Genomic DNA, 12,107 nt, shown 5'->3' with positions numbered 1-12,107 from the left:
GATGTGACACCCCACCTCTATAAACTCCGACACTCTTACATAAAACCTACAGTAGCTGTTGTTTGTATAAAAAGAAGCACAGTTCTGCATCTACGTGGCCCGTTTCTCGCTTCCAATTTATTCAGGAAACAGATTTGGAAAGTCGTAGACATTTCCAAAACATGCTGGCATCTTTTTCCAGTTTGAAAATCAAAATCAGGAGAGAATCTGATAAACTGAGTGGTTAGGGCGTACACACCACATGAGCGTAAAAGCCCTGAGCAGTGAGTCTCCTGGTTTATTTACCCGATGGACAAACTGTTCATTGCCATACTCTCTTTCTCCACATTCTGTCTCTCTCAACTATCACCATGAAGGCATAAATGTAAAAAAAAAAAAAAAGATAAAATATGATACATCACTCCTCTAAACTTTGCCAACGACCATCCAGCACTGTCCGAGACGTGAGATGTCCAAATGAACAAATAACTCCGGGAGCCCGTGTTACTGTGGCGACTGCTCCGAGGCAAACACTGACAATGATTCAAACAAACATAAGCAATAGCTTGCATAACAGAGAGCGAGGGAAAGACTAACTGACACGGTAGCTTTCCTCAAACCTTTGAGCCTAATTGAAGCAGGAGTCCTCAGATATAATATCAGACTGAACTACCACTGAACTGGCACTGGCACCTTGGACTCTGCTCGCCTGCCAATGCCAACTTCATGAGAGGGCAATCTGGCCTTGTCACACCCGTACCATGCCCAGTACCTAGAGCACCAGCTGCTTTCCTCACACTGTACCAGACAGCTTTTTTACACATGCATACACACTCACATATACAAGCTCAAAGTTGGGGTTTTTTTTTTTTTTACAACAATTTCCAAAAGTTTTGACACTCTCATACTCTTCTCATTCTTCCGCCGTGACTTGGAACAAACACACACACATTCAGGTCGGCATCGGGGAGTTGAAAGGCAGAGTTGCATGGCAGCGGAAGAAAGGACCATCCCGAGGAGGAAAAGAGTGAGAAAAGAAAGAGGGGGCAGTTGATAGGAGGATGTGAGGAGACATGAGGATGTGTTACAGGGCGGGGAACAAACACCAAATACTTTGACAGGATCTCGATTGTAAATATACGCCTCATCAGAATCTTTGATGTTTGAAATCATAGGCTTATTGTATGCCACTGCAGAGAATAGCTGGATCATTTTCCAAGCAAAGTACCTGTGATACAGTAGAGTTAGCCCATATCATGTATTTCTTCCTTTTGTCCTGTACCACGTCGATAAATACTTTTAACGATTTGAGTTTGACCAAGAGAGGGGATTAAGAAATGCGCCTGACTCACACATTCAGCTGGATCTCCACACTGCATTGCTGGCCTTCTGGTTCCATGGTTGGAGCTTCCCTGCTTCCCTCTTGACCGACTTGCTGTGTGTATTAAGTGTGACAAGGCTGTTTTACAGGCCTACCTGATGATCCAACACACACCACCTGCTGATGCAGCCATGATGTCAGCCTCAAAACATCACAAACATGTCCAACCACGCAGTCTCTCCCTTTCTTTCCATTCTTGCAATAGTTCAGTCGAGATTAGACGTCTATGCTCTTGATTAACTTGAACCAAAACTTCACTTCTCTATTTTTCCCCTCGGTTCACTTTTAACTCGATTTCCTCATGCTGTCGGTCCAGAACACACTTCAAAACTAGCATTTTCACACTTTCCTAAGTCCCCTCTGTCTCCGATGTTTGTTGCCCTAGGACAGGAAAAAGCGAGCTCTTCCTCCACTTAGAGAGAAAAGGGATCAGGCTGAATGAGGCGCTGACAGAACTAAGCCTCTACCGCTCTTATGTGTCTACAGGGGACATGTCACTGGGAGGAGAGAAACAGAGAGACACATAGAGAGGGAGACACATTCTCATCCGATGTGCAGAGATAAAATAAAAAGAGTTATTTTACTGAACTTTAACTGTGTATATTGTGTACAGGTGCCAAGAGTTGTGTCTCTCTCTCTCTCTCTCTCTCTCTCTCTCTCTCTCTCACACACACACACAGACACACATATCCTGACACGTCGCTAAACATCACAAGACATGCCGCTGTCCCGCGGGCATGTCTTTTCCTCTTCTCCGCCCTCCCCTCCCCTCCCCTCCGCTCCCTCCCTCCCTCCCACCTCACAGAAGACAAACACTAGGACAAGATAAGCATTTGAGAAGCAGATCGGGACACAAATTGTCTTTTGTTGGAGTTTAAACCTGAGAGGTGTTTACACAACACGGCACATTATGCATGCACGCTCAAACAGATAGGTATGTATGCCGCAATTGAGACCGAGGAAAATGCCCAGAAGGGCCAGAGGAAGAGGGAGGGGAGGATGATTAGACGGGGAAAGGTGAAGGACGAGGTATCCACTGTAGAAATAGTAACGGCTAAAACTGTACATTGTGTGAGTGTGTGTGTGCATGTGTGCATAAACCCCATCAACCAGTACTGTGAGCAGTGAGGTAAGAAGTGCACTTGGTGCATGGAGGAGAGAGAAATAGTTGACATTCAATAGCTGACATCTGACTGACGTAAGGCCTTCCCTGCTATAAACAGACAGCTTCATCAGACACAGAGCCTGCAGACCTGGAGAGTGTTGAGCAACCAACTACCACCTTGTGTATAATGTGTTAACACCATGGAATGTGCTAATCTTAGCAACTTGCTAACTGGAAACGTCATTCGACTGTAACTACAATACATAGAAAGTTGCTGGATACAATTCTTAACATTTGCAATTAAAGAAACGCACTCGATCTCTATTCTCTTTGTGCTCCTGTTATGGATGCTGAAACTACTTGAGTTCACTTCAATGGCTGAGTGTTTGAGGTCTGATGCTTGTCGCTACATAGATGAGGAATTAAAGGTCATTTTATAACCACCGTTTAGATGATTCCGTACTGATGGAAGCTCTTAAGAAGCAAGACATTAGACTTCTGTGGCGTGCCATCACACTATTACAGCACAGAAGACGAAACAGAATGCCACAAACAAAGATCAAACCTTCCTTTGACTTTGAACACTCTGAATTCTTGAAAAAGTGGGAGGAAACCAATGTCAAAAAAATAAATCAATAGATTTAATGTTAATGTTTCATGTTTTACTCCCAAATTTCTCTCCCTCCCTTTCTCTCATTAACATTAAATTACTGTGTGGGGGATGTAAATATCAATTTAAATACAATAAATCATGCAGCCCTAAAGCTGAGAGCCCACTTGAAAGTTTGAGTCACTGTATGTACTGTAGAAAACTAGACAACAGCGTCAGTCTAATCACCTAAAAAAACCACATTGCTCGATGATGACCTAAATTCTATAACACAAGCTCTTTGAGACATCACACATTCAAACTTCTCAAGCATGGAAATGAGCTGAGCACCTCTAATCTAAATGAAACTCAACCAGAGTGACACCCACAAACCAACGAGGAGGTCATGGGAGAATAACACGCTATAACAAGACTGTTTGTCTGTGCCTGTACACTGGAACCTATCACAGTAGTGTAGACAAAGCAGACGGGATGTATACAATAGGAGGCCATGGGCCAAGCCAGGCTATTCTGGAGGGCGCTAGGCTGCTCCGTCCCCGGCTAATGTGTGGGCTGTGCTTTGGACCTGGCTGAGCTATGAAGGCACTGAAGGGTTGCAGGAACATCATGTCCTCACAGCAGGGGCAGAGCCTGGCTAGGAAGTCACTGTCATGCACACTCGCACATTTACCCTACATATTCATTCACTTGAAATGAAACGTGCCACTGTCCGTGTTCACGCCCTGAGTCACTCCTAATCAATATACTACCACGACTGTACACACACACACACACACACGTCTCAGCTTCTAAGTGCGTACAGTGATTTTTAATAGGCTCTCTTTTACGTGTTCCTCTTGACTTTCACTCTCTCTGCAGTTAAAGCACGTTTGAGGGCCATTTCGTTTGGGAGAGATCATGGTGAGATTGAGGTGATTCGCTACTTCTCCCACTGTTTGATCCAACTGCTGCTCAAATCTCAAATCGGAGGCTAGTTTCTCTCCCCTTTTCCTCTTCACTGCGAGACATAAATGCACATGCGTCCCACATGAATACCTGTACAGAAACATACATTCACACACATTCATGTGCGTCAGTCCTACAGCTTGCACATTAGTACCTGCGCATTCATTCACGAACGGGATAACATGCAAACACACTAACTCACTCACATTGATGGCATAAGCAGCTGAAAAGGCAGGGATGAATCATAGCGAGCTGGAAAACTGTCCTGCACTGACTCTGGGGTACATTTTTGGAGGAAACACAACTTTCTTAAAGGACTCCAGACACTAACACCACTACATGACTCACTGCTTTCTAAAGCATTTGGATGGAGAAATGGATGGAGGGAAGGATGGAGAAAGGAGACAGGGGGCGGAAGAGGCAGCAGGGGACAGGTTGAAGCACAGCAGAGGGTATGAGAGAGGACAAAAGTTTCCAGCAATCTGTGCAGTTGCGTGTGTAACTGTGTGCACTTGTTAAATGTGCATGTATGAGTCTGTTTTATCTGCGCTAGCTTGCAAGCACACATGTACAGATATGAACTTCCTGCAAATGATATGTTTGTGTGGTTGTGGTTTGCATGGGCGTAAAGGTGTAGTTGTCTGAGCTGAGGGACAGATGTATGTGCTGGGGGAGGTGAGGCTGCTGGCCTGTTAGTCCTCTGTGCACTGGATGGTGGTGGGGATGGTCGCGGTTCAGTCAGGCCTGCAGCTCTCCTGTGGAGAGTGACCTCATCGCCTGGCCCCTGGCATTGTGGCAGCAGCACAAAGCCAAGCAGGGGACGGAGAGATGAATGTGGGGGAGGGACTGGATGTGAGTGTGGATGTAGATGTGAAAGAGCCTGCATGACTGAGACAGGGAGAAAGACAGGAAGGAGAAAAAGGAGAAAAAGAGGACCACCACGCTCTCAGGACAAGACGAGGATGAGAACACACAGAGAGTCAATGAGGGAATCGGGTTAGGACAGGAAACACGAACACACACACGCAAACAAATAGACGGAACAACACACAACAGAAGCCTGCTGATTTGTTCATGCCTTTATTGCACAGCCCGCCATAAAATACAAATCACAGACGCAGTTAAACAGTTAAACTAGTCGTCCACCTGAACACACAGAGAAAAACGTCCTCTTAGTGACAAGAAAAGACACACAAATAGCCACACTACAGAGATTGCATAACACTTCCTTACTAGTCACTCCAAAATCATTTGAAAAACAGATTTTGGTGGGAGAAGACAGACAAACAGCCATCCATTCAGGGCCACTGCATCCTGTTTCACCAGCACTATAAACTGCCAGGAAGAACATCACATAAGACAAGTGTCCAAACACGTGGGCGCACACATTTTGTGCGTATATATTTGTGTCCAGGACAAGGACTAGTGTGGCTGACTAGCAGAAGCTGTGACTCAAGAGATAGTTGATATAGATAGTGTGTGGCAAAAACACCCCCTAGGGGCTGCTTCGTGGTAACAGCACGCTCTAAGTCTCACTGTGTACATGACCATGACGATGGAGATGGAAGTAGTGCATGAAAACTGTGCATTGTGTTCTAGTCTACCAAAAAAAAAAAAAAACATTTTGCCTTTACGGTTCATTTTAGAAACGGTGTGTCTGTGAAGCCATTCACCGGAGCACAGAGCTCAAGTTCCACAGCTATTGATCTGGGACCTGATTGAAATAAATGCTTTCAGATATGATGATGAGAGCTGCGTTCATCTGATATGGCTGCAGAGCACACTATCTCACCTCCCATCCTCTTTGTTGCTTTGTCCCTTCACACAGGCCTTAAATAAACTTCCGCTGGAACACGAGACGATCTCTCTCGGACACTTTTTGGTGTCTTTCACTTCGCTTTTGTTTGTTTGTTCAAGTTTTCTGTCTCTCCCTGATTTATTTATTATTGTTTTTACACCTCTTTAAGCACACACACAAATACACACGCGCGCACACACACACACACATACACAGACAAAGAGTGCCAGTACACTAAAGATGTTCCTTGTCCATCGGCAGGGGCTAGTGGGGAAGGTGCAGAGGTCAGGGTTTAGGGGTCAGAGGTCAACTAATCGGTCACTTCATCAACTCATTACTCTGCTTCTTAATAAAAGGATTAAAGCAGGCAGGATGAGGTAAGCACCACCTCTTTACAAGCCTTTCCCCCCATTACATCCTTTCCTATAACATTTTAACTGCAAATTGATTGTGCTTCTTTCTTTTAATAGAGCAGGTTCTGGTTCTCTACATATTATAGGTAAGGTGCTGTATTTGCTTAATTTTACAATGGGGTCCTGAACTGAAGAGATTTAACAACTCCTGCTACCAGATGGTAATATTATTTTTGAATATTGGAAACACTGCCAAGGCAGCTGAAGGAATGAGATAACCAGGGTTCCCTCATCTCTGCTAGACAATTTATGTGGCTGCACAGACAGCAGGGCTCCTCGTGTCTGCTTTGTCCCCGAGAGAGTGTTTTGTGGTATGAGGGCATTAGACTAATGCATGCGGACAGGAGAAACCGATGATCTATTTGTTTGTGTCAAGGGAAAAATAAATGTGCCTCTGACAGATTTCCTTTAGGCTCTTCCTCTGTAATTAATCTCTCTCTAAATGTGACCTCAAAGAATTGCTCCTGGGTCTGTCCCATCCTGCCTTCTCTCCATCGTTGCATTCATACATTAACAAAGTTGGAGATCATCAAGGTCATCTATCCAGGTGGGCAAAAAAAAAAAAAAACGGACAAAAACAGGCCAACATTAACACATACAGCACACAGTCTACTGCTATCAGAAATCTTCATATCACTTCAGTCGGAAGTTAGATAAGAAACACTGAAACTGAAAGAATGTGTGTTTAAACAGGCGATAGCGCGAATGACCGCATTAAAAGAATGATTCTCAACGAGCATTTAACAGTGGGGAGGTGGTGGATTAGATAGGCTGAGGGTGCACCTGGACAAACAGGCTATGTGCACACACACACACACACACACACACACAAGCCTGTAAACTTGACATCCGTATCCAAATCGGTGCAAAACAGTGTGACCTGTGATTCTTTCTGTAATCTACCACGGCGCTTTCTTATCAAAACCTTTGATCTGAAAACTCTCATCTAAGTGCTGTTAGTTAGCTGAAACCAAAACGGAATAATCACACATCCAAATGGTGAGATAATAGTTTCAGTCAACACGATAACGCCATGGTTACAGTATTGAGACAGGTGGTTGCATGCTGATTTCAGTGTTAGCAAAGCAGGCTCAGCACAATGTGAAGTCAAACACCTGCTCCCAGCTTATCTTGTGTGCTTGTGTGCCTGTTTGTGTGGGCATATCATAATGAGGTCATTATGGCAGCTAATGGGAAGCAAATAGAGGGGTCCACCCGCTGGCAGCCACACAATGACACACGTCAATTTAGAGACCAGCCAAGGTCAAAGAGATGAACAGACGGAGACACTTCCCCTTGATGGTACAGTATATGTTCATTCCCTCACTGTTTGTATTGAAAACAAACATATTGTATTTGCGCTGATGTAATGCAAGAGTGCGATACGAATGTGTGTCTTTCAGGATTTTTAAAATACTTTAAGAAAAAGAAAACTATTTGTTTTGATCTGGTTATCTCTTCAGCCTCCTCAGCTCGCCAAAAAAACTGCCTTTTAATTATAAAAACAGTGTTTAGTTGAAATCTGGAAGGCAGAAATGTGTCAAGGTTTCCCTTCCAGGCAACTGAGAAAAGGTGGAACACACACACACCCACACACACACACACACACACACACACGGCTGGTGGAGCTCAGAAACTTTGAGGCCATAAAGTTTGACATATGGAATGGCGTGTTAATCAAAGACTCCACGCTCCCAGCTGGAGCAGCCTCACTGGGAACACAGTCTGACATGCATACTCGAGAATGTCCTTATGTGTGTGTGTGTTTCTCATGATAATGTAATCCCTGTCACCCTTTGTAGTGATGGTGGTATTTGTGTGCCTGGTTTTTGCACGTGTGTGTATAGAATGCGATTGCTACACCCTATTAACATTACAAAGGTTTTATACATTCGTTCTTTTAAACCTCTCCATAACTTTAGCCTTTAAATCTCCATGAATACATTATATTTATATAGTTTGTCTGAAGGATTTGCTTGATTACATCAGAGAAATCTGTTGAGAGGGATGAAGCAGAGCAAATAGTAGGGGTCTCCATGGCAGAAAGAGAGACAGTACCACATCTCTCCAGCTTCTTTCTTGTTTGTCTCTGCCTCTTTCCTTCTTTATCTCTCACCTTTCATGAACTGAGCTCAGGTGGAACAGGAAAAAAGTGTAGAGTTTGTAGGGAAAACAAATGCCTTTACTCATGCTCTAAATGCCCCTCTATATTCTTTGTTTACATCTCTCCAGAAGGCAATCAAACACACACATAAACCCTGACATCTTTACATTGCTGACAATAGAGGCTGTGGAAGCAAAACCGAATATGATCAAAGCACAGACCACTAGCTGGTTCTTTTTTAGTTTAAGAAATATCCTGCTCGTCTTAAGATGCCCTCCTGGACTATTTCTTTCCAGCCTGCTATGTGTCAATCAAACAACAAGGATGCATGTGATGGGTCTACTCTGCAGATTTGTTCCCAAAGCAGTAAACTAAACTAAAAGTGGTCCCAGTGTTCAAAACTGGCAGATATGAAGCATGTGTCCATATAGAAAACTTTAGATTTTGATTATGTATGTGGCTATATTAGTATGGATTGGTCTGTAAAATTAAAATGCATGCTGACGTGCAATACCACAGCACAGTATATGGCTGCTGCAGAAGCAAAAATAATTTGAAAAAAAAAAAGGCATCCTTGTCAAAAATGCTTACAGAACCAGTACAGTCTTCCCGGATTCCTAGAAGGGCAGATCAGTAAATAAAGACATTGTGAAAGAGGATAAGACAACACGGAAAAGGAGAGCTACAGAGAAAAAAGAGTGACGAGAGGAAAAAGAGAGATGAGAGAAACGAAGAGGGCTTCATTGTTTTCATCTTGCTCATTACTGAAGGGGACGAGGATAGCATAATATAGTGCTAATGGGGGAACAAATCGTGTGGAGTTCAGCTTACATAACTGCCGAGTGACTAATCACATAACATGTTTCCTTGACACACGGACAGCTACTCGCGCTCCGTTTTTTTTTCTCTTTCTGTGTCACACACACTCAACCCTCAAACAAATATAGCCATTTTGTGAATGTTTCAAATAATTTAGTAAGTACAAATAATATTGCCAATGCCAACCAGCAGCCAGGAGAAAGAAGACTTGCATGTGGCCATCTGTCATCCAGTGATGCATTCACTGACCCACCCCCTCTGATGTCAAGCACAGGCCCATACAGCAATGGTCCACTGTCACTACCTACCCAATGAGACCACATGTGCAAGAACATCTGATAACCCAAATAGCCAGCTGTTTGCAGAACGAGGGAGGAGTGAGAAACAGAGAAGGAGGGAGAGACAGAGAGAGACGACTGTGCAATCAGACTCCATCTGCTAATGTGCGTCAGTCCCTGACAGTTCTGGCACATCAAAAAAAGCCAATGTACTTCATACCGTGACTTCATAAATGGCACGACAGAAGGCATCAACATGCAAAAATGATTACTCTGAAGCTGAGATTTGCTTCATTTTGCGTTTTGTTGCCTGTAGTAATATGAACATACACTGCTACAGTCGATTTCTGATAATGTACATCCTTTAGGATTTAGTGCCCAAATTTACCAATGAGAGCATGTAGTGTGCTCTACAGCAACTGAGCCATGTGCAAAGCCCTGCTGGCTGCTGTGTGCAGTTTCCCATAAATGCCGGAGGATTCACATTGGCCGTACATCAACACACTTCTGTCGGTAGGGGCTCCAGGCGCAACAACCGCAACATAACCACAATGTGACCGAGCCACCAGCCAGCCGTCCGGCATCATCAGCTGGAAGTGGAGAATGAGGAAGAACAGACGAGAGTGAGGGCGACTGTAAGAGCGACAGAGAGAGAGAGAGACGAGTGGAGAGTTTTAGACGAAGGAATAGCCAACTATCTGCCATGTCACTGTCCAATCTAGCAAATCAGACAAGGTTTTCACTAGCTAAGAGCGCTCAGCGCTGCTAACCCACAAATGACACAACAAGAATTCCTGTGTGCACCGCATTAATGGTTGATGCTAGCTAAGTGTAGCGAGACAGCAAACATGACAGCCAGTCGGATAAATTCGACATCATGCATGGTTTCATGGGCCGACGACGACGACGCCATTACACTGCTTGGCATGCCAAGGGGCCTTGAGTGCATTAAAACCTGATGGTTTATGGTCTACTGCCAGATATTTCTGTGGCGTAACTCTAATCTGCCACATCAGCCACCCAAGTACGTGGTTTTTTTAGACTGTCCGGACCCATCACATGTTGCACTCTGCTCGGGGCTGCTTCAGAAGCACTGACGTGCAATCAGAGGTCTGCGTGCCTGTGCCAAGGAAGCACGGTAAATTGTCAGCTGACGAAAGACTGGAAAGAGTGTGTTTTGGGTTTGGTCCGTGGAGGCTTTAGCCAACAGGAAAGCTCCAGTGTTTTCCTCTCCATGGGGCATAATGGATTCTCCCCGCCAATGAAACACTATTCCGGCTGGCGGCCGCCACCTGAGAGCCTTTCCCACAACACCCCCTCCTCTGTCAGAGCCCAGACCCAGCCATCACTGGAGATCTGGGACAGATGGAAGGATGGAGAGACGATGGTTGAAGGGAGGAGGAATGTGAAAGAACAATGAATAGGAGCAGATGGTAAGAAAATGGGAGGGATAGAGGGAAATTGGCGCCCCTCTCTTTCTGAGATGATTAAGGAGAATCGTTGATTTCTGAGCAATGTATCCGAGCGCCACCACCCATATCTGAATACACAACATGATACTGACATACACACAGGTTAACATGACAACCGACAACAAAACACACTACACATCCAGTTACCCCCTTGGCCACCCTTTGCTGCATACCCCTCCCCTTCTGCTGCATCTGTCCCTGTTCACCCCTTCATGTCTCCGCAGACTTGAGATGAGCAGGCAACACAGAGACCACGAGGGCAGTACACTCTGGAACAATGGCCCATTTAGGATTTTATCAGCTTACACACATGCACTCATATAGTCCACACGCACATTCGGATTGCTGGCATCACGCAGGATGTTGTGTGCAAACCTATCAAAGAAGCCAGTGAGCTCACAAATGTTTTGTACCTTCTTTCATTATCGTCCAGGTGGGCAAACAGCACATTCTTGGAAATGGCTTTGGCCAAGGCGGTCATGGTCTTGTAGTCCTTAGGGATCACCTGTGTGGACGAAGCAGTAATATCCATTACAGTATACTGCATAAACACTCTGCAGGTGGACACATGAAACAGACCAGCACAAACACATAATGGGCTTGACTTCAAAAGCGGACTAAATTGAGTAATTAAAGAGCAGCGTATTGGCAAACTCTAAAAGGAATATCCCACACGTGTGTCTGCGTATTTTTGGGAAAGCCCATCTGTTCAGGGATTGCGCTCAAAATGTCACACAGCCCTTAAAAATTCACAAGGGGCCTGAACTCATTCATAAAACATGCATTTTCATGTCCCAGACTCTGTGGTGTGTGTGTGTGTGTGTGTGTGTGTGTGTGTGTGTGTGTGTGTGTGTGTGTGTGTGTGTGTGTGTGTGTGTGTGTGTGTGTGTGTGTGTGTGTGTGTGTGTGTGTGTGTGTGTGTGTGTGTGTGTGTGTGTGTAAGGGAATGGCAAAGTCTGTAGCCACAACAAAGCCACATAAGTCTGTATTTATAAAGTGGCATCCTAGAAGAAACCTTTTACCGTAGGGTGAGAAAGGCAAGAGAAAGAGAGAGAGGAAGAGTGACCAGACCAAACGTAACCATTATTGCTACAGAATAACTTGAGGAGGGAGAGGAGTGTGTGCATGTGTTTTGTCTCTGGTGGTGAGGGAGAGGAGGGGGTAGGTTGTAATTACGTTAGAGCAACAGATGTCTCCACATGA

The 12,107-nt window shown here is 44.7% G+C and overlaps 1 protein-coding gene across 1 annotated transcript in view; it reads right to left on the bottom strand.

The window, feature by feature from the left end:
* The window catches only part of prkar1b (protein kinase, cAMP-dependent, regulatory, type I, beta), a gene marked incomplete at its 3' end in the record, with an annotated part of 56,634 nt that overhangs the window by 29,156 nt on the left and 15,371 nt on the right, over positions 1 to 12,107 (bottom strand). The window contains exon 3 of the mRNA XM_079178120.1: positions 11,318 to 11,409. Coding sequence (XP_079034246.1) covers positions 11,318 to 11,409 — 92 coding nt within the window. The remainder of the gene's footprint in view (positions 1 to 11,317; positions 11,410 to 12,107) is intronic.

The sequence above is a fragment of the Pholis gunnellus genome, assembly GCF_910591455.1.
Source record: "Pholis gunnellus genome assembly, chromosome: 17".
NCBI lineage: Eukaryota > Metazoa > Chordata > Actinopteri > Perciformes > Pholidae > Pholis > Pholis gunnellus.
This window is presented reverse-complemented; position numbering and strand designations above follow the sequence as displayed.